The sequence below is a fragment of the Crotalus tigris genome, unplaced genomic scaffold (assembly GCF_016545835.1).
Source record: "Crotalus tigris isolate CLP2741 ecotype Arizona unplaced genomic scaffold, ASM1654583v1 scf7180000024429.2167931701:2281839, whole genome shotgun sequence".
In the NCBI taxonomy this organism is placed as follows: Eukaryota; Metazoa; Chordata; class Lepidosauria; order Squamata; family Viperidae; genus Crotalus; species Crotalus tigris.
This window is the reverse complement of record NW_024100596.1, coordinates 2,082,270-2,108,358: the sequence shown is the minus strand read 5'-3', so window position 1 is coordinate 2,108,358 and position 26,089 is coordinate 2,082,270. Positions and strand designations below refer to the sequence as shown.

General features: G+C 41.1%; 1 protein-coding gene across 3 annotated transcripts in view; it reads right to left on the bottom strand.

Moving 5' to 3' along the window:
• Window positions 1-26,089, bottom strand: part of ADCY6 (adenylate cyclase 6) — a 61,113-nt gene that overhangs the window by 19,201 nt on the left and 15,823 nt on the right. For 2 of the 3 annotated variants that reach the window (XM_039330535.1, XM_039330534.1), the window contains exons 4-10: window positions 23,360-23,509; window positions 21,631-21,752; window positions 21,276-21,387; window positions 19,481-19,608; window positions 13,475-13,633; window positions 12,127-12,268; window positions 7,740-7,868 (exon numbers count right to left, since the gene is read on the bottom strand). In XM_039330535.1, coding sequence (XP_039186469.1) covers window positions 7,740-7,868; window positions 12,127-12,268; window positions 13,475-13,633; window positions 19,481-19,608; window positions 21,276-21,387; window positions 21,631-21,752; window positions 23,360-23,509 — 942 coding nt within the window. The remainder of the gene's footprint in view (window positions 1-7,739; window positions 7,869-12,126; window positions 12,269-13,474; window positions 13,634-19,480; window positions 19,609-21,275; window positions 21,388-21,630; window positions 21,753-23,359; window positions 23,510-26,089) is intronic. The other variant, XM_039330536.1, reaches the window with a different exon arrangement.

Sequence of the window (26,089 nt, the reverse complement as noted above, 5' to 3'; positions counted from 1 at the left end):
CATGTTAAGTAACCACGTTGCTAACTTAACCACCACAATGATACACTTAATAACTGTGGCAAGAAATATTATAAAATGGGACAAAGCTCGCTTAACAACTGCCTCATTTAAGCAACAGAAATTTTGGGCTCAATTATGGTCGAGGACTGTCTGTACCAGGGGTAGGCAACCTTGGCTCTTTTATGACTCGTGGACTTCAACTCCCAGAATTCCTAAGGCAGCATAGCTGGCTCAGGAATTCTGGGAGTTGAAGTCCACAAGTCATAAAAGAGCCAAGGTTGCCTGCCCCTGGTCTGTACCAGATCAGATATTCCTAGCAGTATTCACCCAAAGTGGATAAGGAAGGGTGATGATGATAATGGTATTTGCAAGCCTGTTTTTTTTTTTTAAGAACATTCAAAGACAGCACCCTCTAAGGCCGCCCTTTTTCTCTCTGCTCCAAACCTCTGTAAAGCCAAGAAAAGAAACATAATAAGCTTGTTGGCTGTGCACTTCATTATACCAACACAGGGAACAGAAGCAGAGCCCTTCCCTGGACTCTCCAATTTCAAACACACAAAAGGTAGGTGCAATAAATTTGACTGGCTTGGGCTGGCCTTTGGCCAACAAAACAACATCACCTTACAGCTTGTCAGAAAATAGTTGAGATTTACAGCTAAACAGCAGGGCGGCCTGTTGGCTGGTTAATGCTCAACTTAATAGGTGTGGGAAAGAGGTTCACAGAGACTTTGGGAGGCGAAGTGAGTTTTCACAGAACAATCATGGTCAATCTCTACTACCTTAAAAAAAACTCTGCTTTTTCATGTTCTGTCTCTGACTTCAAGCAAGTGAGACATTTGTTAAGTGAGTTTTGCCCCATATTGTGACCTTTCTTGCCACAGTTGTTAAGTGAATCACTGCAGTTGTTAAGTTCAGTTACGTAGCTTCCCCATTGATTTTGCTTGTCAGAAGGTTGCAAAAGGTGATCATGCGACACTGGGACGCTGCCACCGTCATAAATATGAGTCAGTTGCCAAACGTCTGAATTTTGATCACATGACCAGGGGACGCTTCAACAGTCGTATGTGTGAAAAATGGTCATAAGTCACTTTTTTCTGTGTGATTGTAACTTTGAATGGTCCCTAAATGAACTGTCAAAAGAGGACTACCTGTGCTATATAAGTATATAGTCTGTTGCTTGAGCCCAAAAGCCTTCCAGAGTAATCATCAATTACAATTATTTTATAACTGGAATTCATCATTTACTAATTATTTTTAGCTGAAGAATGTAACAGAGATAGATGTTATAACCATATCTGATCAGTAAGGTGAAAGTAATAATGGCTAGAAAACCTGGCTAATTAAAAATATTCTTTAACTGCCACGTAAGAAAATTGAAGTTGGCACCAGGCAAACCACTCCAAGATATGTATATATTTATATGAAGTACCACACTGAGAAACCTCAATTTATTATCTTTCTTACTTCACATGAAAGGGAAAAGTAAAGAACTTGTGTGGATGGGGTCCAAACCATTTAAGAAACTAAAAACGTCAGAACATACTCATACTTAAAAATGATTGGGAAGCCACTGCCTTAGTTTCAAAATTAGTGAGCTATGATCAAACCATCCAGTCCTGATCAACAATCTGTGTATTTTGTAGCAACTAAAACTTCCAACCTGTCTTCAAAGGCAGTACTACCTATGATCCATCATTAGGGTAATTTAAATGGGATATTATCTGAGCATACAATATTGCAGCCAGGCTACCTTTGTGAAGAACAGACACATTTAGCTTACCACTGAAGATGGGGAAAGGAAAATGTATACCATGGGATCTGCTTTGAACTTCTAAGGCAAAGTCAACTCTGTGATAATAGCATCCCAGAATGGCAAATGCATTCCTTATGGAGGATACAAATTGTTCCAAGGCAGACAAAAACACACCTGTCCTTCTCTGGTCACAGAATCTTTCCATTTTGCTTAAACTGAACTTCAATTCTTTAGGCTTTATTTATTTACTCCCTGATTTATCTTAAATGCAAGTTCAGCATTTTAATTATGTCTCCTGAATTAGATGAAAATGAATATGGTCGTAGACTTGGATGGTCTCTGTGCACTGACAACATTGTATTCCAAAGCCCCATATGACCTCAGGCATTTCAGGCACGCAGGGAGGATCAAGAAAGGCACAGCCTAACTGCTAGCAACAGAATTTCAGAATCACTTTCTGAAAATAGCTGTTGTGGTAAAGCGGAAACCATTGGAGAGAAGCCCTTCCCCATTCTTCCCGCCAGTTAGCTGCTCCAACAGGATATTCTGACTGAAAGATCCAGGAGAATCAGCATTCTTCCTTCTCCCAATCTAAAACAACATATTCTTTCTGCCAAAAGTGGGCCAGAAAACACACTGAAATGGAACCCTAAAAATCAGTTTCATTGGACAGTGACTAGAATAATGTAACAAATCTTCTGCCCATTTTCAATCCCAATCTTACTTTCACTAGTTTCTCCCCTAATTTGCTCCCATTCTTTTCCATTTTCAGAGAATTATTGCACTGATGATAGACAGACAAGATCTCGATCTATTCACATAATTTTGTCCCAATGTTCCATTGCGTTGGAAAGAAAAATAAATGCCACTCAAATCCACCAAAGAAGGCTGAGAAATCACTGCAAGGTGCCACTGCAAGGTGCCACTGACCACAGGATGGAGAAGGGGAGAAAAAGCTAGAACTCTCATCAATGGAAACCATCCTGCAGCTCCAGGAAAATCCTGCAGTTTTCTCTGGTTCTGCTCAAATGCACAAGAGAGATTACAGAGACTGATGGACATGACTCACAAACAGCTTAGGGATAGACTGTCACGGGAAAAAAATCCATGTGGTCGTTAGGAAGCAAAAATTACTTGATGGCACATAATCGATCAGTGCATATACGGACATCATCTTCATCTCAAGCTTCCTAGGATTAAGCAACAATGCCAGTAGAAATGGGTCTAAGAAATCTGGACCCCGTTTAAATGAATGGGCTTGGAACCCCTCTTTCAGATCCTGCCATTCAATGGGGCAGAATTAGTGCCTTAAGGCAGCACCGTAAAGAGATATAAAGCAATTTGACTGGGATGAGGGCATTAACACAAAAAGCAATTTTTTAAAACAAACTCAGATTCCTACGTAGAGGGCAATAGGGTTACATTAAGTATTTCATTAAACAGTTAACACACAACAGATAGGATCCTTCCTCATTTTAACAATTAACAAACTATTCCATTGCAATGGATTAAATAAGCCACAACAGATGCTCTGTGCTACAGCCGCTACTACCAGGGGCAACAAAGAGTTGTCAGACGATGCCCGTCAACAACTGGCAGCACCACTATTAAGAAGATATCAGTGGAACTCCTTCTCAGATGCAAGCAGTATCATGGCAACAGATGCTAGATTACCAAATTTCATAAACAATCTGTGCCATAGCAACAAACTGCCCACAACAAATGAAAAGCAACCTGTAACAATGAATGACAGGGGACTAGGAATTCTTACTTAGCAACCATCAAGAGTGCCACTAATGAACAGAAAATTACCCCCAAATGTGGTAGGTGAGGGCGATTATCTTATATTTTGCTTGGATAGCAGACTTAATTTGCATCCTGACATTGAAATGAAGAACCTGCCAAAAGAAAGGCTTGAACAAATTCAAGATAGAAGAAGTAAATCAGATGATCTAAAAAAAATGAACAAATATTTCAACGAACCAAGCTCCCTACAGAGCTGATATTGACTGGATTCACTTATCATGCTAAAATAGCTTGCTCTGCAGAATTGAGTAGTTTCAGTAAGACCCAAAGCGTGTTTTATATATCATAATGGCTAAGTTTGTACAACATACTAAGTCAAAACTAAACAACCATATCCTGGCTGAGCAAAATGTTTGAAGACAGGCAATCTGTTTAAATCCCTGACATCTGAAGCTAATGCAGGGAAAGAACAGAAAATCTGCTCCTTTAGGATTTTCCAGTTCTAAGGTATGCAAAGGAAAGGAATAGAGCCCTGAGAAAGAATCGGCACCTATTGTGATTCATTAAAAAGAACTAATATTTTTTTTATATTTTTGAATGCAGGATTCTGGCAAATACAGTAGCTGAAATGCAGTTGTGGGCCCCAACCAGCTATAAACTGATACTTAAATTTATGGATTCCATATCTCTGTTATCAAATTCCTCCTCATCTCAGATAATGAAATAAAACTAGGATTCTCTAGATTTTGCAAAAGGCAACGTAAATAACATGAATGGCGAATTTCTATTTTTCAAAGCATTGTTACAATCTTGACCATTTCAAAATATTCCCGCCACCTCAGTCCCATATGGTGTCATACTTTCACATACTGCTCCCTCTTACACTGTGTGCGTGGTTATGTTCCCATAATCCATAGTTTTCTTCAGCAAAAGAAGAAAAAAACAAAGAAAAGCAGAGAGTCTAAGGAAGTGATGGCAGGAAGGAAGAAGGAAATGCTCAGGGGAACTAGATCCTACACCACCTAAGAAAGGCCAAGGGCAGCTGGGATGTGAAGGAAGGGAAAGCGAAGCAGTGGGTTGTTATGGGCAATAGAAACAGAATGTGGAAGGTTCCTTGTTTCAAATTCCGCTTTAGGTCTGCTTCCTATATGCAGTGGAAAGCTGTAAAATAGATGGAGGCAGTGTGAGAGCTCAATTCTTCCCCATGTTAGAAAACTTCCTGCAAATAAAAGAGGTATACAGCACTGCAGGTAATAAAACTGAGCTCTTTTAGATATATTTCTTTCCGTATGGTTGGAGAGCTTTCGTTCTTCGCTTGCAGTGAAACAGACCATTCTATTTCCCTGGCATAATTTTGTACATTGATAACAAGTTCAGTGCACTGCATGTTAATTCTTATGTAGTTCTGTAGTTAAAACATGGCCACAAGAAAATTACAACTCTTGTGGCAGTAAAAAAAAAAAAAAAACACTTCACACACATCGAGGGCAAAAAAGTTGTTTCCTAACAGAGAACGAAAACAGCCCAGAAAGGACTGTTCAAGGCCTACAAGTGGATTGTGGTGGGTGGAGTGGAAAGTGCAGAACAAACCAGGAAAAAAAAACCTAGATCAGGTTTCCTTCACACCACTAGGAAGACTCACATGTGTATGTGTGTGGTGTATGTGTGTGTGCAAAACCAGCAATCCTCATTACTTCACCTAAGCGAAATCGCTCCAAATAATTCAAGCATGAAACCCATAGTATTTCCCCTTGCTAATAAGCTTGCCTCATTATTAGAGAGACATCTACTTATAACCCAAATTTCATTTGAAATTGCATCTCCAAAAATCCCTCGCTTTTAAATGGCTGCTACCCACTTGGCCAAAGCTAACTCATTCAGAGAGGAATCAGATTTGGAACACTCCCAGCTGTCAAACATCTCAAGAGCTCCTCAAACCAGGAACAGTATATGCCAAATGGCAATGCTAAGCTCTGATTGGATGATTCCTTACAAAGATGGAATGTTCATTTAAGAACTGAAGAAGAGCTAGATCAGGGGGTCTTCAAACTTGGCCCTTTTATGACTTCTGGACTTCAACTCCCAGAATTCCTCAGCCAGCGTTACTGGCTGAGGAATTCTGGGAGCTGAAGTCCAGAAGTCATAAAAGGGCCAAGTTTGAAGTCCCCTGGGCTAGATGAATCAGAGCAGACAATTGCTGCTGCAATATTCTGCTCTTATAGTAACCATCCAATGGCCTCTTAGAAACTAATACATACGTATATAGAACAAAACAAGTAAGAAACGCACCCCCAGAAATACAGTATTTCAGGGCAATACTGTTTCTTGACATTAGAAGTACAGTCAAAGTACTAGCCACTGATAGCCTTATCTTCATAAATTCATCTTACCCCCTTTAAATCTATTTAATTCAGTGTCTATAACTGTACTTTATGGTAGCAAATGCCATAATTTAACTATACATTAAAAATACAAGTCTCATCTTTCCCTAAAATGTTTATTAAAAAGATGTTCAAATGCGCAAACCAGCATTTTATTTCAACTGACTGCCCTCTCCAATATTAAGAAAGAGAATTCCTTTAAACATTCATATGGATTTAGATATTAACTGAGATCATACATTAAGCCACAATTTTCAAACATGGTTTGTGAGTAAATGGAAATTATATTCTTTAATATTAAAACATGATACTTCTTTAAATCATCATGCTATTCTAAACACTAATTAGTTCTTGACTCAATTTTAACCATGTTTGTTAAATAAGCTGCAATGGCTAGGTTCCTTTATTACTCTAAGCCACAAATGATCATATAACAAAAGCAGTTACGTTCAAGCATCGCATTAAAACAATACAATATCCAGATTATGTTGAGTGAAATGCAGAAACCTAATCTTTGAATATTTATAATAAATGTTCTGATCATAAATCTAATCATAAGCTTTGTGAGTAAGTTTCAATCAACCTTAAAGAAGTTTAAATATATTCAAGCACTTGACAATTAAAATAAATAATTTAAAAAATCTGCACAATGTTAAGAAAAAAAAGCTACAGACAAAGCTTCTCGTGAAACACAGTGGGTGAAGGAATACTCCACAATATTTTAAGAGACAGAGGTGGATCAGAAACTCCCTAGAAATGCATGTAGCTTCATGGAGAACAGGACAGAAGAATATCTTTCATACTGTCTACTCTTCAGGCCATCAATTTATGTGAAGTGTTACTTAACCACGTTTTTCTCAAAACTTCCAACTGAAGAGTTATGGGTGTGAGCGCAGAAGAGAAGGTTCTACTGCTGAGTATGAAGGAAATAAGAATTACAAGGGTGATGATGTTACTTTTTTTTCTTTACTACTCAGGTCAACAGCAGTTTATTTTTCACAGAGACAATATAAACTCTAGCTCTACCTTGTTATATGTATAGTTTTATTGACAGTTATCCTACTATATTATACTATTGTAGTTTTATTATTATGGCCTTAAGCAATTTCTCCCGTCCCATTCCCTCAGCCCTGCATTCAAAGCTAACTTTTTGAACCCATAAGAGCATTCATGTACTCCTAGGCTGCAAACTCCTTTTAGGTTATAGATTCTGGAGCCAGTATCTTTTCCCCTAGTTTTCTCCTTTGCTGCATAATAAGGGTCAAGGTGAAGAAAGAACACTTCATTTTACTTCCTATATATCGGGTAGTATAGGTACAAACTCTACAAACTGTAGAAATCCTTTATTTTAATGAAGAGGTAAGCAACCATTTTTTTTTATGTGGAGTTGTGGGGAGACATCTTCAGGAGCTGCTTTCAGTTTGAGTAGACAACTCAATGTTGACAAATCAGACATAGGGCATTGCCTAGGATTTTTCTGCTGCTTTTTTAAATCTATCCCGTCAACTTATCTCACATTCAGGGTTATCCTCCTTTCAGCTCAATGCCAAGAAAGGTATGCTCTATAGCAGAGGTCCCCAACCTTTTGGGCGCCAGGGACCAGTTCTGTGGAGAGAGGTCTTTCTGTGGACCAGAGGGTGCGTGGTTTTGTGTGCTGCCTGCATTTCATGGATGGGGCTTTGTTTGTGCCGACCAGTTGCTGGCATGCTGCAGCCCGGTATCAGTCCATGGACCGGGGGTTGGGGACCCCTGGTCTACAGTGTTCTTAACAGGAATGAAAGAACAAAGCAGAATCCAATAATATGTTATGCCATCCTACTCTTTTCCCAAGTGGAGTCTCAAGCAAACCCAAGACTTACCATCTGTCGTAACGCCTTAGAGTCCTTGTTCCGTGGAAATGAGCGCTCGGGGACCCAGCGAGGCACCAGCCCTTCTGTGGAATTTGCCTGGGCTCGCTGCAGCTTGGCTAATATTGCTTTCTCTTCTTTCTATTGACAGAAAGGGGGGGGGGTGGGAATATGGAGGTACAAAATAGAAAGAACAACAAATGGAAGCAGGTGTTTTAAGACATTACTCCCTAGAGTAGGAATATCTCATTTTAGAGCCTCCATTATTTCAGCTCCAGGACCATAACATGAGCCATGGCACAATGGTTAGAATGCAGTACTGCAGGCTAATTCTGCCAATTGCCAGCAATTTGATTCTGACTGGAAGGCAGACTCAGCCTTCCATCCTTCAGCGGTTGGTAAAATGATGACCCAGATTATTGGGGGCAAAATGCTGACTCTGTAAACCACATAGAGAGGGCTGTAAAGCACTGTGAAGTGGTATATAAGTTTAAGTGCTTTTGCTATTGCTATTCATCTCCTGGATAATGGTGATCTGTTCTGTTGGAATATTCATGAGCAGGAAGAATCATGTGGTAACTCAGTCAGCCAATGTGAAGAAAGTGCTACTGAGTTTGTGCAAAAAGGTATTGAGTTAGGAGCTGGATTTTCAGTCTCAGGTCTGTCTCTTTATCTCTCTGTAAGAAGTCTTCAATTGAGCTATGTTGCTATAAAGAAGAATGTATGGTATTGTAAATATTTTTATATGAATATAAAGAAGTTATTTTGAATCAGCTAAATGCAGTCGACTGTGAGAGTTTCTGATTTATTTTTTCACCAACAGAGAAATTAAAATTCTCTAACAGGTTATGGGCCCAGAGCTTACTAAGGACTGCATTGTAATTTAAAGCTGGAAGAAATTGCCTGTGTTTAGAAAGTATAAGAACAAGGCAGAATTAGCAGAATGGCTGCAATGTAATTTAAGGAAAGCTGTGTGCCTCCTTTGGGCCAGAAGAATTACATTATATGGGCTGCAAAAATGGAATGTTTGCTGAAAGCTAAAGAGCTGTGGTATATTGTAGAAAATCCACCTCAAGTATTTGCAGCTGCTGATCAGAAGAGTCATGATCAAGCAATGGCTTATCTCATCTTAAATTTAGATGATGAACAATTTCTAAATGTTGCAAATTTAAAGACTGCAAAAGAGATTTGGTTGAAGTTGAGAGCTGTGCACCTGAATGTTTCTGCATGCAATATAGTGCAATTGTCAAGAAAACTTTATAGGGCCTGTTTGCAACCAGGTGAATCTGTGGAATAGCATTTAAATAAAATGCAAAGTTTATTTTTGGACTTAGAACAACGTGAGATTAAATTCCCTGAGTCCCATAAGGTTTTATTGGTGTTAAACAGTTTATATAAAACCTGGGACACAGTTTCTGCCATATTTGAGTGTAAAGAAGAGTAAGACTTAACTTTTGAGACTTTAAAGGCATGTTTACTTAATGAACAAGAAAAGTGCCATTTTAGAAGCAGCCACAAGGAGGTGAAACTCCTGAGGAGGGGGTCCAGATTGCAAGTCTCCGAAGAAGAAACATTTTGCAGGCAGAGAGCTAAGCAAGAAAAGAATCACTACATTTGTGGAGCAAACAACCATCTGAAAAGGAACTGTTTGCAGAGGAACAATTTGCAGCAAAGGACATTTGTGCAAGCAAAAAGGACTGATTTGCAAAAGGAACATTTTGGTGTTGCAAAAGTTTGCAACAACAGAGACAAGTGGCTAATAGATAGTGGGGCAAGTCAAACAATTGTTAATGACTCTGAATTATTTTGCAGGTTTGTTCCAGTACCACAAGAAGCTATGGCTTTGGCAAATGGCCAGAAAGCAAAATTCATCGGAAAAGGCGATGTAAAAATTCCATATTTGGAATCAAAGTTTACCAATGTGCTTTGTGTACCTGAGATGGAACATAATTTGTTAAGTGTGTCTAATTTAGAGAAACAAGGTTTTGAGATCATTTTTGTAAATGGGAAGTGTCTCATCAAAAGGAATGGGAATATTTGTGCAGAAGGCATAAAGGAAGATTATATATATTGCAGGGACAAAAAGTTCAATGTTCCCATATATTTAAGAATGTTGCAGAGCATGATTCATGTGTTCATGTTCTACATAGAAGACTTGGCCATGCAAGCTTTAAAGTTTTGCAGCAAATGCAAGATTTTGCAGAAGGGCTAAATTTGAAGGGATGCAAAACATATTTGGACTGTGCAGTATGCAAAGCATCGAAGTCAAAGGCATTCCCAGTTAGTAAATGTAGCACAAGACAAACAAAAAGAGTTCTAGAGCTGGTCCATGCAGATCTGGTGGGACCTATGCAAGCCAGTTTGGGAGGAGCAAAATATGCACTGGTAATTGTTGATGATTATAGCAGGTATAGTTTTTGCTACTTGCTTAGAGCAAAGACAGAGGTGCTACAACAATTCAAACAGTGGGTAAGTTTTGTAGAGAGAAGGTACAGACAACAAGTGTGTCAGTTGCAAACTGACAGAGGTACTGAATTTATGTCAACTAAATTCCAACAATGGTTGGGGCAGTTGGAGATAAGACACAGACGTACAAATCCTTACACAGCAGCAGAGAACGGTGTAGCTGAAAGAAGGAATGGTGTTTTGCAAACAATGAAAGATTCATTATTAGAGGATTCTGGTATGAGCAGGTCATATTGGGGAGAAGCCATATTGACTGCCAATTATATAGTTAACAGGCTGTGGAGTTCCTCCATTAATAATACTCCATATGCCGGATGTGAGGGCGATCTGGCTGCGACATCTGTCACCCCATTGATCGCCAGGGTTGATTTGGCTGATCTGGCTGGCTAGGCGGGTGTCCCCTTCCTCCCTCACCGCTCCATGTGCGTCCCTCCCGAAGCTGCGCGCTCGGTGGAAGAGGACGACCATCCCAGATAGAAGGAGTGTACCGATCTTTGGTCAAGGGTAAACGATAGCTGCGCTCCCCTGCTAGAACCTCCAAACAAGCTCAAGGTCCATTTGTAGGAGAACGTAGGGTAGTCAAGCTTCCAAGACCTCCAGACACATCCAAGTGAGGTGCTGCATGTGGCAGTTTGCCATTCTTTGATTAAAAAAAAAATACTCCATATGGGTACATATTCCAAAAGCAATCAGAAGAAAAGGCCAGCAAAAGGCAAGAAAGCTCAGGTTTGTGGGCTATGAGCCAGGGTCAAAAGGATATCGCTTTAGTGATGGAAGTAAAAGAATTGTAATTTCAAGGTCTGCTAATTTTGCAGAAAAAAATTGGGACAGAATTAATGCAAATTCTGTGTATGTCTCACTTAATGACGGTGATCTATTTAATGACAATAACTCACCTAATGATAAAAAAATGATTATTGAAGATGTCAATGTTCAGGGAGGAGAGACTGAACAAGACATGAAGCCAGAAAGACTTGAGACACAGGAGCAGTTAATACCACGTAGGTCAGAGCTATGTAACAAAGGAATTCCGCCTGACAGGTATTCTGCCAGCAAAGTAAAAGTTTGCAATGTGTGGTATGAGCCAAGAAGTTATAAAGAGGTGTTGGCATTACCAAAAGCTGAACAAGAAAGATGGAAGGAGGCCATGGATAAAGAGATGAAATCCATGGGAGACCATGAAGTATTTAAATCAGTGACTTTGCAACAGGGAACCAAAGCTGTGGGTTGTAAGTGGGTATATAAGAAAAAGGTATTGCCAAATAATGATGTACAGTTGTTCCAATATTTAAATATTAATGTAAAAGAATATGTAAAGGTATTTGAAGATAATGCTGCCTGTATAAAAATGGCAACTGGTGACAGGGTGAAGAACAGAAGTAAACATGTAGACATTAATTATTGTAATGTCAGGGAAGCTGTAATAGGAAAATTGATTAGTTTACATCATTGTTCTTCTGAGGATAATTTGGCAGACATGATGACTAAACCATTGGGTAGTGTTCACTATGGAGAATGTGTTCAGTCAATAGGTCTGACGTCTCTTCCTGTCATGAAGGGAGGAGTGTTGGAATATTCATGAGCAGGAAGAGTCATGTGGTAACTCAGTCAGCCAATGTGAAGAAAGTGCTACTGAGTCTGTGCAAAAAGGTATTGAGTTAGGAGCTGGATTTCCAGTCTCAGGTCTGTCTCTGTATTTCTCTGTAAGAAGTCTTCAATTGAGCTATGTTGCTGTAAAGAAGAATGTATGGTATTGTAAATATTTTTATATGAATATAAAGAAGTTATTTTGAATCAGCTAAATGCAGTCAACTGTGAGAGCTTCTGATTTATTTTTTCACCAACAGAGAAATTAAAATTCTCTAACATGTTCTCTCTTCCTGCCCCCAAGCAAATTTTAGTCATGTCCCCCCCCCCGACTCCCAGGACTTACCCGTTTCTGGCTGCAGCCCACAATGAAGAAGGTTTCAATGTTATGCTCCTTCAGGTAAGCATTGCGCTCACCCCCGTGCCCTGGCTCTACTTCATAATCCTCATTCAGGTACTGCAGAGTAGCCTGGGTAATGTGGATCCGCCTATTACAGAAATGTTGTCGTTTAACCAAGACGAGTGTTGGAACCTAGTTCTCCCACTCTCCGAGATATACCCCCTCATTAAACTTTGTATAATATCACTTAAGAATGGAAGAAATTACTCTCTCAACAAGGAAGCAATATGGCCCTTGCTTAGCAGCTCTAAGTAAAAGAGCAGGAGTGACCAATAAAAATAAGGTTAAATAACATTAGCGGTAGTTGGCTGCAGGAATGCAGATAAAATACTGTGGGAAAGCTGGTGGAAAGATGTCTTGCTGAAGAAGGCTTTGCAGGAAAGCCTGACAAACTCATATAAAAATATGGTATAATGCTCGTAAGAAGCTATAAGTCAAGATAATACATTACTTCATTTGGATCAATAAGTCACATGTGGAGAAATGTAAGGCATTTCCACATGAGAATTTTGATCCCATTCATATTACGGCATTGTGCTTTTATATTCCCATGTTAGCATTCCTGTTGAGCAGCCAAGTCAGTTATTTAGCTTGACTGTCCCAAATATCCAAGTGCCATCTCTTTGCAATCAGAATGTGTTGAGCCAGTTTTCCACTGATAAGAATGTATCTCCAATATGCTCATTCCACAAGGTCTGACCGGGTGGGCACACTCCAGATGCCTTCCTATAACGTTGCCATCTTGTGGGGCTGAAGCAGCAAACCATCTTGGTAGTGGTCCCTGGCCTAGGGAAGCACCCTCCCCCTGAGATCCAGCATGCCCCTACCCCCCGGCTTTCTGAAAAGCTGTGAAGACCTGGCTTGTCCCAGAAGCCTTGGGATAGTTCAGGGGTAGGCAATCTTGGCTCCTTTATGACTCGTGGACTTCAACTCCGAGAATTCCTAAGCCAGAATGGGATAATGTAAGGCCCAGTGAAGCTCTAAAGTTGTTTTTTTCCCTACTCTTCTCCAACGGATAGGTTAACTCCATGTTTAATAGAAAAGGAATGGAACAGAGTAATTTCAAAGCTATGTATGTAAAAGACAGAAGATCAGAGGTAAAATAAAAAGGGAAGAATGGAAAAAAAATGGAGTCACACCCAATACTAGCATGACTTTCCCAATTCCAAACCAATTTTCTTCAAAGGAACATGGGCCATTAGGAGGAAAGGTTTCTCCATCTCCCGTCTCAAAGGAACTACTTTCTACTACAATTCACAGTTGTTTCACTCAAACTTTGAAGGACCTGACTCACCCTGCTTTGCCACCAGCTTCCATATGATTGGCCAAGGTGACATCGTTAGACCAGACATCAAACTGCCACTTGCGCAGTCCTAGCACTCCACAGTGCACACGCCCACTGTGGATCCCAACACGCATGTTGACATTAACACCTGTCACTTCCCGTACCAGCCTAGGAGAAAGAGGATGGAATGAATGTCAGAGCAGGTCTCTCTATTTCCACACGAATTCTGACAGAAAGACATCTTAGACAAGAATCACTCAAGCAAACAAGAAAGAATCTCTCTTCTCGGTAGGGAGAGGTGAGCTAATATGTTTGTATTATTTTAGCGAGGACAAAATAACAGATCCCCATCCTAAAATGGCTACAGGAACTGAGCAACCAGTTTGAAATGGTTGTAGGAACACAAAGACTGAAAACCTGCAAACCAGAACCAGCAACATAATTCAATAGGATTAAGAAAAAGGTTGTTGTAAAAAAAAATGCCTAGGATTGAACAAGACAGTCATATCAATCTAGAATAGTGGGCCAGGAAAGGACGTTCAAAATATACAGATCAATATGGCACAAAACAATATCCTGATATCCTATGAGGTATGACTGTCTGGTTCTATGTATTTATTTGTGTTCTCTCTCTCTCTCTCTCTCTCTCTCTCTCTGTGTGTGTGTGTGTGTGTGTGTGTGTGTGTGTGTGTGTGATGCACTATGTACTGCTGTTATCATGTGCATAATAGCTTGCCACAAAAGTGGAGCTATTATTTTTCCAAGCCACCACACATCTTACAGATGAATATTTGGACAAAATGAGGTTGCTTTGAAGGAAAGTTTTTGCTCATTTCTATGCTGCTGTGGTTAATATTAATTTTAAAGATAATCCATCTATCGTGCAATTAGCTATATAAAAGCTAAAGGTAATATTTCAAAGGAAAATCTTTGGAAATCTGCAAGACTTCTGGACATGAATTTGCCAGTCCATTAAAAACAAAAAAAAAAAAAACAGCTATTGCTTCTATTACCTTGATGATGATCCACAAGGCAGATGACTATGCTCAGTGACTAAATCTCTTGGAAAAGGAAATAAAATGTGAAGGAACTTGAAATTAAATTAGCTGCTTGGCTAGGGAAATGCTGCAGCCTCAGAGACAAGATTCAAATACAGCAGAGAATCTGGGAATCCATACAGGACATTAAGAGACCAGAACTCATTCCATGTGTGAGTTGTGGGCATGGAGGGAGGCTCAGCCAATCTCACTGTATACATCAGTGGTTCTCAACCTGTGGGTCGGGACCCCATTTGGGGTCGAATGACCATTTCACGGGGGTCGCCAAACAAGGCTGTCCGCCATTTTTTCCCCTTTTCTTTGGCCACACCCCTGGCACCCGGTGATGTATAAGTGGTTGGGGGTCACCACAACATGGGGAACTGTATTATGGGGTCGCGGCATTAGAAAGGTTGAGAACCACTGGTATACATGTTATACTTTGATAATAAAGGTTCATTCATTCATATAGTGAGAAGAATACTTGAGCTGTCTGTATCTAATGGGAGAATGCATTTCATAGTCTCTCTTTTCAGCAGATACACTAAAGAATTCTTGCTTAATACAAGCTTAGATAAGTAGCCCTTGCTTTAAACTACTTCCACGTTTGTTCCAAAATGGAGGAAATCATGTATGGTATAACAGATGTCCTTGTTTCAAAACTGTGGAATTATTTCAGGAAAGACAGGATTACTAGAGAGTAAGAAAGAAAATAGGATTCACATTGGGAAAAAAAGAACTACAAGATTAGGGGAAAAAAGATAAATAACTAGCCAGGGAGCCTACGTACAAGGTTTTTTATTAATTTTATTAATTTCCTTTTATGAATTTCTGAGTCTTAAGTAAATAGTGTACATGTGTTTTTATTATTTCTCAATTTCCTCAAAATCATAGTCATCAGAAGGTGGTTTTAAATTTTGCTATTATAAATCTGAAATGTGCAATATGGTACATACATACAGTAGTCCTCGGCTTACGACTACCTTTTACGACCTTTCTTGCCATATTTGTTAATTGAATCATGTCAGTTGTTAATTTAGTAACAGGATGATTTAAGTAACTTAAATGAATCTGGCTTCCCCATTGACTTTGCTTGTCAGGAGGTCACAAAAGGTGATCACATGACCCTGGAATATTGCAACCGTCATAAATATGAGTCCGTTGCCATGGGACTGCTGCAACGGTCGTAACTGTGAAAAATGGTCATAAGTCACTTTTTTCAGTGCCGTTGTATCTTTGAATAGTCACTAAACTGTTGTAAGACAAGGACTACCTGTAGAGCACACAAACACACTGTCTAGCCTCACTCACTTACTTAGAACCATATTGGGTTTTATCACTATTTGCTGATTATACACAACTGGCAAAGTTCACATGTCATGCTAAGCTGTAACTTTTGGTTTATAAATTTCAAGGGCTGGGTTCAAGCGAAATGTTTATGGTTCAAGTGAAATGTTTATGTATGAACAGTCAATTGTGAATTGAGATGTTAGGGCAAAGTACTGCTAGTAAATGCTAGATCAGCGGTTCTCAACCTGTGGGTCGCGACCCTATTTGGGGTCGAACGACCATTTCACGGGGGTCGCCAAACAACGCAGTCCATCATTTTTTTCCCCTTTTCCTTAGCTGTGCTACTCCCTTTTATTCTACTGGCTATAGAATTGTCCAGGCTGTCTCTGCCCTGCTGAGCCCGCCAAAAGCCCCAGTCTGCAAACGGTGCTGCAAGTTGTCTGCAGCAAAGGCGAGCTGTCTGGAAGCTTCCACCCCTCTCTGCTGAGCAACTACTAAAAATGTAAGTAAAAGAGGGCTAGGGGTGGGAGGTGGGAGGCCGGCGGGCGCAGGGAGGGGCCCGGCAGGTGCCTTACCTCCCTTGGGCTGGGCCAGCTGGTGGCCCAGCCGGTGGTCGCCCTGCGCCGTCGCTGCCCCTTGCCAGCTACGCCTTGGCTGGCACAGGGGGCGGCACCATGCATGCGCGGCGCTCCCGGGCAGGGAAAGTCCTCGACTTTGGGTAGTCCTCGATTTACGACCAGTTGGGTAGTCCTCGACTTACGACCGGTTGGGGTCGCGGCACTAAAAAGGTTGAGAACCACTGTGCTAGATGCATTGAATATCATGCATCTGTTTATCTTCAAAAGCCTATGGACCCAGCCTTACTGCTGTCTACCAACATCCCCTTGGGTTTTATCCCCCTCCCTTTATTATGCCCTTTCATCAGGTGAATACAGCAGCCAGCCTGACAAAAGCAGGAGTGTTGTGCTTCTCCAAGTTTTGCCATGCAAATGCAAGTCTTGATAAGGAATTTGCTGGGGAAACCAAAAAAAAAAAAACATACCCTGAAAAGACCTTGGTTTTCATATTTTTATAGAGAGGAAGCTTCTAAGCCACATGGTTTATAAAGATAATCTTGAAAAAGCATAGACATTGCCCAGTAAAACTTCAGCGGCTGGAGGAGGGGTAATGGATAGGAAACAGAGATGTTCTCAAGAGGACTTTTTGTGATCCACAGGCAGACAGCATTTTTTCCTATCCTACTACCAGCTAAAACAACAATAAACACTATGGGGAGAAAGCAGAAATGTCTGTAAGATATAGGACTTAGCAGCACGATCAGTTACCTTCCTAAGCCATAGCATGATGTTGTGTTTGGTTTCGGGTGCTTATGTTGTATCAATGCAGCCTATTGTGATTTGTCCAGTTAATCATGGTTAAGTAACTCATGATTTTATGAGATGTCACTTTATATTTTGGCTTTCTTTGGACAAATGTTAGGTCTTCCCACAGTTGAATACGCAAAACTACCAAAGCCAGTTCAAAATAAGTATAAGAGAAGAGTCCAGGGGCTCTTTGCAGTCTACTAAAATGCATCCATATGTAAAGGAATTTTGGGAGTAAATTGTGGAAAATCTGTAGAAACGATTATGAAAGATAATTTATGGTCCTGCGAGAAAGAGAAGCCTGGGTGGTTTTAGGCTCTTTGAGTCACATACTGTACATTGCAGGTCAAATTTAGATACAAGAAAGATAATTATGATTAGCATATTTTATGCGGGATAAGCCGATTTAAAAAGTAGGCTAATTTGGGTTTTATGATGACAGAAATAATCCACAAAAACAGCTTTAGACTTCCATGTCCCATTTTTTTTTTTTTTTGCTACAAAGGGAAAACCAAAGGCTTTCATTTTAATGTCAGATTAATTACCCCCCCATCATGAGTTAATCAGGTTTCTTTTAAACAAAACTGGTGAAAATTAAGCACAGCTTAAGTCTGGAAAAAACAACAAGGGGCAATTCATTAAAAAGAGGAAGTGAATTTTTCTGAACTCATTGCCACTCCTGAGCACAGATAGCTTCCAGTCCATTTCCCTCACAGAAGAGTTATCAGTTAACAGGAGGAGATTCAAGAATGCGATTCCCAACTGCTAGTAGTAGCTGGGAAGCAACAATCTTGATTAAAATCACTAGAAGGAGTGAGGTCAAAGGTCCTCCTCTTTGTATGCATGTGGGCAACCAAGGAGAGGAGGAGGCCTGGCCTCACCACCTGCTGTCCTGCTTTTTGCACAAGAAAAATGGCCTGCCTTTTATGGTGATGTCTCAAATGGGTCAAATGCATCATCATCTCGAGCAGCAGCCACAATAAAGAGGCTGCAGAAACTCAAAAAAGAACATATTATATTATAAGCTCCCAAAGACAAGGCTCAATTAATCAGATGCATGGGTGCTTTCTTAAGTTGAATAAGGTGTACAGGTAGTCCTCAGTTAACAAGGGTAATTGGGACTGGAATTTCCGTCGCTAAGCAATGTGGTTGTGAAGGGTGACTGCATCACTTAATGATGGCAGTCCCTGTTGCCATTGTTAAGCGGATTGTCAAGCGACTCCCCGGGCAGCTTGCAAACAGGTCAGCAGGCGGGTAAGGCATGACACAAGGCAAAGTGAGAGTGTGATGAGACCAGGGATGGTTGCTGTTGGGTGGGGGAGGATGTGTGAGTGAGTGGTTCATGAGGTTTGACACGAGCATGGCAGGGCTGGCTGCTACCTGGTGGAGTGGGTGTCAGGTGGCCCACAAGGTGTGGCACTATGGGGCCCAATGTGGCTGCTGTAGAGGGGGATGCAAGAAACCTACTGGAGAGACTTGTAACCTTCCCTGCTGGCTTTCCCATTGACTTTGCTTATGGGAAGCCATAGGGAAAGTTGCAAATGACAATCACATGACCGTGGGAAGCTGCAGCTATCCTAAGTGCTAGCTAGTTGTCTAGATCATAATCACATGACTGCAGAGTTTCTAGGATGCCTGGAACATCAAGGACTGCACCATTTGTCCAGCACTGTTGTAGCTTGTTAATAGTTGCTGAAAAAGTGGTTGTTAAATGAGGACTTGCCTGTATATTGATGTAGAAGAGCTAACTGCAATGGATTTAAAATACTGTGATCTATGACAATTACAACAATACCACAATATCGGTTGTACGATTGGCTGTTGCTGTGGTGGATAGTAACTTAATCCAACTATCACATAAGACGTATTTTGTACTTCAATGCCACATGATCCCACTTTTAATTCCTTTTGCCCTGCAGGTGAGTATAGAACCACCTGCCAACTGAAGATAATATTCCATGGCATCTGATGAAGCGGGGAACAAAGCTGTCAACAGCCACTTTAGTAACTCCATGTATTTTTCTGAATACCCATTGCGTGGGAACAGGATGGTGGATGTATGCAAGAACACACCGCTGCCTTTCCCAGAAGCATCTGGTTAGCCATGAATGGCCAAGGAGCTAGACTAGGTCTTTTAATTTGAGATACCAGAGCCTATATTCATACCTTTATCTTACAAAAGCTAAAGTCTCTAAGATACCACAGAGCTCTCCGTTGCCTAATGTAGCTACCATTCTGGAAAATGGTAACTCTGTAAATCATTAAGTTCACCAATGACTATGTGCACCCTTCCCAAGTCTGGCAAGCATCCCTTGCGCACTCACGAAATTGCCTCGATCATGTCAACACCCATCTCCACGCAGCAATGGGCATGATCAGCCCGTGGCTCTGGCAATCCTGAGACACAATAGTAGCAATCCCCGAGGATCTTGATGCGAAGGCAATGATTTTCCTAAAAAGAAAAAAGGAGGGAGAATCAGAAAAGCCATCAATGGTAACTGTAGCCTTCCAGTCATCTCACCTGAGTTCAATGCTCCCTGCCACACAGATCAATCACATTAGCTAGCTTTGTTGTTAGTTGCGAAGTCGTATCCCACCCATCGCGACCCCATGGACAACGTTCCTCCAGGCCTTCCTGTCCTCCACCATCTTCTGGAGTCCATTTAAGCTCACGCCTACTGCTTCAGTGACTCCATCCAGCCACCTCATTCTCTGTTGTCCCCTTCTTCTATTGCCCTCAATCTTTCCATTAGCTAGCTAGCAACTGTTATTTCAACAGTAATCCGAGAATTTGTACCTTATTGAAGATATGGAAGTTTTTATCCAGTACTTGTTTCCAACAATGGGGGGGGGGTAAGAGCAGGGGAGGGGAAGGGAGGAGAGAGGAATTTCAGTTACTTTGAAGAAATTTGAAACTCTAGTGAAATTTATAAATCAACCTTATGGCCCAGAACTGGTACCAGTATTAATTTCAAGGTAGGTTCAAAGGAATTTTGGAACAGATACACACTACAGCAAAGGCAGCAGAATATAGCACAAAAAAGACATACAGACCAACAACCCTAGGAATAATTAGAAATTACAGGTCCTCCTCGATTTGCAACTATTTGTTTAGTGCAGTGGTTCTCAACCTGTGGGTCGGGACCCTATTTGGGGTCGAACGACCATTTCACGGGGTCGCTCCACCATTTTTTTTCCCTTTCCTTAGCTGTGCTACTCCCTTTTATTCTATTGGCTTTTGAAAGCCAATAGAATAGACTCTCTTGAATAGAGTTTAATTCTATTGGCTTTCAAAAGCCAATAGGAATTGTCCAGGCTGTCTCTGCCCTGCTGAGCCCGCCAAAAGTCCCATTCTGCAAACGGTCTGCACCAGTTGAGTAGTCCTCGACTTACGACCAGTTGAGTAGTCCTTGACTTACGACTGGTTGGGGGTCGCAGCATTAAAAAGGTTGAGAACCACTGGTTTAGTGGCTGTTCAAAATTACAAAGGCACTGAAAAAAGCAACTTATGACCATTTTTCACCTTTATGACCATTGCAGAATCCCCATGATCACGGGATCAAAATCTGGGTGCTCAGAAACTGGCATGTACTTATGACAGTTGAACTGTCCAGGGGGGTCATATAATTTACCTTTTGCAACCTTCCCAGCAGGCAGCTTCCGACAAGCTAAAGTCAATGAGGCAAGCCGGATTTGCTTAACGACCATATGATTCACTTAACAACTGCTGTAATTCGCTTAACAACTGCATCAAAAAAAGGTTGTAAAGTGGGGGCACAACTCACTTAACTGCCTTGCTTGGCACTGGAAATTTTGGATCAGCTGTGGACATAAATTGAGGACTATCTGTATTTGGCAAGGCAAGATAACCCAAGGGGATAATGTGACAAAAAAAAATATATAATTCACATTGACTTTTGGGGCACAGCCATCAACACAATGCCCTTTTCTCAGAGGACAGGCAGCAAGGTGCCACACAGGCATTTTAAATGATAATTCCCTTGCTCACTGAACATAGCACTTGCTCACTGAGTTTTATAAGGATTATTGCCAACATATCTAAAAGCACTAAGTTCAGGAAATCATCTTTTCTGTTAGCCTGGCCTGTTCCTCCCTTACCGCAGCCAGCTTATCAAAACGGGCAAAAAGTTCATTCAGTGTCATGACCAGTTCTTGTGCCGTGCACTGGGATGCCAAGCTAGTGAAGCCCTCAATGTCGGCAAAGAGAATGCTGTGGGGAGAGAAAAGCAGAAATAGGAATTAGAATGGAGACCCACAAACAGTTAAAAGCCATTTGGCTTCCTTTTTTGCATATATTCATGAGGAAATTCAGCCAACATCTTCAACCCCACTGACCCTCATTTGCCAAGAAATTATGCTATGGTCTCCAAACTTCTAACAGAATGATGTTTATTGACTGGTTTCACTGTCTCTCAAAGTCACAGACACATACATCCAAAGGATATATTATTACCTGACGTTGTCATGTTTCTGGATATAGATCTTGTGGAACATCATGTCTTCCTTCTTGGTGTTGATGTCCTCCTTCATTTCCATTGCAACATGTTGGGGCAGGACAGAGAGGAGAAGTCGTTCCTGTCAGGGGTCCAGAAAGAAAGGTCCATTATGGTTTTCATTACAGCAGTAATTTTGCTGGAATAAACCAAAAACCAAGATCAGAGCCTATTGACGCACCCCACTATCAATGCTGTTTTATTGCATGCTTTTTGGCCTGCAAGGCATTATAGAGTTGAATTGCCATGCTACCTGTTCCCACCTCATAAGCATTTTATTTGCAGACAGACTGAAACATAGCAGAAAGGAAGAAGGCCCAAGATGGCAATCTATTACCATATTGGGAAAAAAGGGGGTCTATGTTAAAGATAATGCTTGAGTATGTGTACAAAACATTATATCCTTCTGCCTAGCTGATAAAGTTATGAGGTTCACTGGAAAAGACCAGTGTTAGAGCTAAATAAGAACAACGAGGCATTCACTTCTACAGAACTTCTCTAGAAGAGAATGTACTTGCACAGCTAAATTGGATCTGTGGGTCATAGATAGAGAGGAAGAACAAATTGGGTTTTTTTTATGCATTCTTTCAAGAATTAAAGATCCTGAAATTTTGTGCATAGGTGAAAGAGTTGAAACTATATTACATGATGGAAATGTCACCTAATTTTCCAGCTACCAATGTGAAGTTGCAGGAGAAAGACTTTGAGGATATAATAAAGAGTTTGCAACCTGTAAGGGCCAGGAAAAACATTAAAGTGAACTGATCTAACTGCACTTGTTTCTAGCAACAGGATTCTCTTGATTAAAAAACAGTGCAATACTGAATGATACATTAATGACTTTATAAGGAGCAAGCAAAAGTTCTATGAATCTACGATCAAAAGCTTTGTAGGACCCTTCCTCAATTAAGTTGAACAAAAATAGCAAAAATAATGGAAGGGATGGAAGCTCCCTTTGAGGAGGGGGATTATTATATTTTAACCAAAAAAAAAAAAAAACCTGCAGAAACTTTTCATGACTTTGAATTCCTAAAATGGATGCAGTATAAATGTGAGAAAGACTCTAATTGTAATTTCTACTGAATTCTATAAAGCAGCAATCCCCAACTTTTCCACCTTGGCAGCGCAGCCCTGCACGTGTGTGGGGGGGGGGGGCAGGTGCAGAAGCACAGCACAATTGGTGACAGCGGTGGTTGCGCACGCCCTCCACTCACAAGAATGGAGCTTCAAGTGTGAGTGAAGAGTGCTTGTGCGCGAAGCTCCACTCGCACGAACGGAGGACGTTTGAGCAGAGGGCGCTTGCGCTTGTATGTGAAGTTCCACTCGCACGAGCAGAGGGCACCTGTGTGTAAAGCTCCAATGGAGCTTCGCAATCGAGCACAAGGGCCCACTACTTGCCCAAGTGGAGCGACCTGCACATGCACGCTTGCCCATCACTCATGCGGCCTGGTTTCAAAAAAGGCCGTGGCCCAGGGTTTGGGGACCCCTGCTGTAAAGGATATTTAGGCTCTGTTAAAATGTCTCAGAGCTGGGGCATCCCACATCTCCAAGCAACAAAATCATCTCAATATTAACCAAACACGTGCAGGAACCCAGGACATAGTGCATGCTCTCTGTTTTCCCAACCCCAACTCCCCACTCCCTGCAGCAGTTTCATCCTGCCCCCCCCAATTCTGATTAGATCCCCACCTGCTGACGGTTTTCACGTTGTAAGTGCAGTCGAGCCTGGATGTAGCCACGTGTTTCCCGGAAGGCCTGGCGCTGTGACACTTCAGCTGGATAGTGGGTGCAGATACCAATGATGTTGGTACAGAGGAAGATCAAAGCATTTGCAACAAGCTGCAAGCAAGGGAAAGACCCATACAAACTGGGCACAAGTATTTTTGACATAAACAGTTTCTAGCTTGGCTTTCATTTTTCCCACTGTCTTTGGAGAGAGCCATCCTCCCTCACATCCCAGCATAAAGAATTAATTAAAAGCTTTATGCAAGGAGGGCCTCCTAGAACAGTGGTTCTTAACCTTTTTGAAAGAATCGCCCCCTTGAGCCAATGAGGAAGTTGTCATCGCCCCCCTCCCCCAACATAACCTCTCAATCACAACATAGGAAATAATTCTTCAATTTATGCAAACACTTTTTTTGTTTTCTTTAAAATTGTCATCAGGACATATCGATGCAAATAATTTATTTCCAGTCTTTTTCCCATATCTCAACTGTTTGAAAAATTTTGGTGCCACCCGTAACTTTATTCCCAAACTTCGTGATACATATATTTCATTATTATCTTATTTATTCAAGACACTTAAATGTAATGACCACTGAAAACAAAATTCAATTGCAAGAAAGTGAAATGCCCGAAAAGAAAAACAGTAACATTTAATGACTGAATTTCAAGTGAAATTTAAGACGCAAAAAGAAATATAAAAAGGGTAGAGGCTGCTGCGCAACGCGCATGAAGATAAGCAATGCGTATTCACATATGTACGGTGTTCTGTACTGAATCTAGCTGGAGGAACATTTGAAAACATAATTCAATCCACTAATAGCGAGTGATCTGATGTTTTTGTACGACAGATATAAAGCGATTCACTGTATGAAAAGTCTCAAAACTGTCCCCAAAACTTCTCGCCCCCATATTGCCTCCTTTTTGTTCCTTCGCCCCCCCCCCCCGTGTTGCCCCTTTTTGTTCCATTGCCCCCCTGAAAAACAAAATCGCCCCCTGGGGGGCGATATCACCCAGGTTAAGAACCCACTGTCCTAGAACACAAAGGGGTTTTTGTACTACTCTCCCTTCCCCTCGGTTGATGCCCAAGATACCAAAGATTCTGCTGGGAAGGGTGGGTGTCAGGAAGATCCCAATGCTTTTAGGGAGAGAGAATGGGAAGTGAAACTGAGAAAAAAAAAAAACCCATTGTAGTCCACGCTAAGAGGTGAAGCTGGAAGACCAAAACTGTAATTATGTTTGTTTTTCAAACAACCTTCCATGTACAATGGCCTTCCTAGAGAGACGAATATGTTTCTATGGGGAAGGACCCACAAATATATATATATAAGGCATGCACTTCATTCGCAGAACTCCCACCTTCAGGCCCTGCTAATAACGTGGAAGCCTATTTCCTCTTCAAAACTCAAGAAGACTGCTGCTAATGAGAGTAAACAATGCTGGGCTAGATGCACAAATTGTTTAGAATATTCCAAAGGCATCAGCCCCCTGCCTTCCAGGCTCATCTGCCAGGCCAGAGTGATGTAGGAACAATGCATCTGTGTAACATCCAAGGGGTCACTTGCTCATCAGGTGAAGTTTCCCTAAATGATAATTCAATTAATTCAACATTCTATCATATTCTAAATACCACTAGGAAAAATTGTCCATGCCCACATAACATGCTACATGACTAGAAAAAGAGACTTAAGGGAATAAACCAATTTAGACAATAAGTTTATTGTCCCAAAGCAACATATCCTCTCAGGCCAGGGCACAGACCCCTCCCCCCAGACTAAGCTTGGCAGTGACCAAATGGGAGACTATTCATGAATGCTGCATGCAAGCCCCATGATGGAAGAAAGGCAGATTACTAACGTGTTTTGTGACCAGGTAAGGCAGCTATTGATAAGGAGGATAACTGAGGCAGAAAACCAACCAAGTAACAGCAGGGGTCCATTCAGATCAATCAGGCACTAGTCATACCATTACAATCCTGCGCATTACAATCCTGTGGCATGTCTGCCTCGCCTTATTGAAATATTATAATAATTGTGCCCTGCCCTGCCAGTTTATTGTAAGCTCTGGAAAGCAAAAACAACAGCGAGCTTTGAATACTTGACAAGCAGTAAGTTATTAGGAAGGCAGAGTAGCCAAACAAACCAAAAGTCTATTTTTCAACAGAGGTCAGCTTAAGGTTTCCCCATATAATAACCAGCAGCATGCAGCTGGAGCTGTTAAGGATGCATGCCTGGAAAGGAAACTGATGGGGCTGAATGTAGGCCAAGATTATTAGCACACAATGCTGCCTTGAAAGTGAAATGCTTTGCAAGTTTTAGCAGTTTTCTCTGGCATCAATTCCTACTGGACACCAGTATGGCGCCACTGTTCCCTGCCTTGATGTTCTGCAGCCACTAAGATAGAAAAATATCAGGAGCAACAGCACAACAGCCTATTCCGTGCCTGTTTACAATCCTTTCACACATAGCCACCATGCAGGCAGAGGGGCTGTCATCCAGAAGTCACACTGCTTCCAGCACAAAACATTCACAAACTTCCTTAAAATATTTCCAAAGCAAGTTAAGAAATCTAGTTAAAAGGGTACTTGCACTTGGTTAAATGAAAGAAAACAGGCTCCATGGGCCTAAAAAAAAATCAGTTCTCTAAGAGAACAGCTCCATTTATATTCCAAAACGAAAACATCTCTCTGCAGTAATT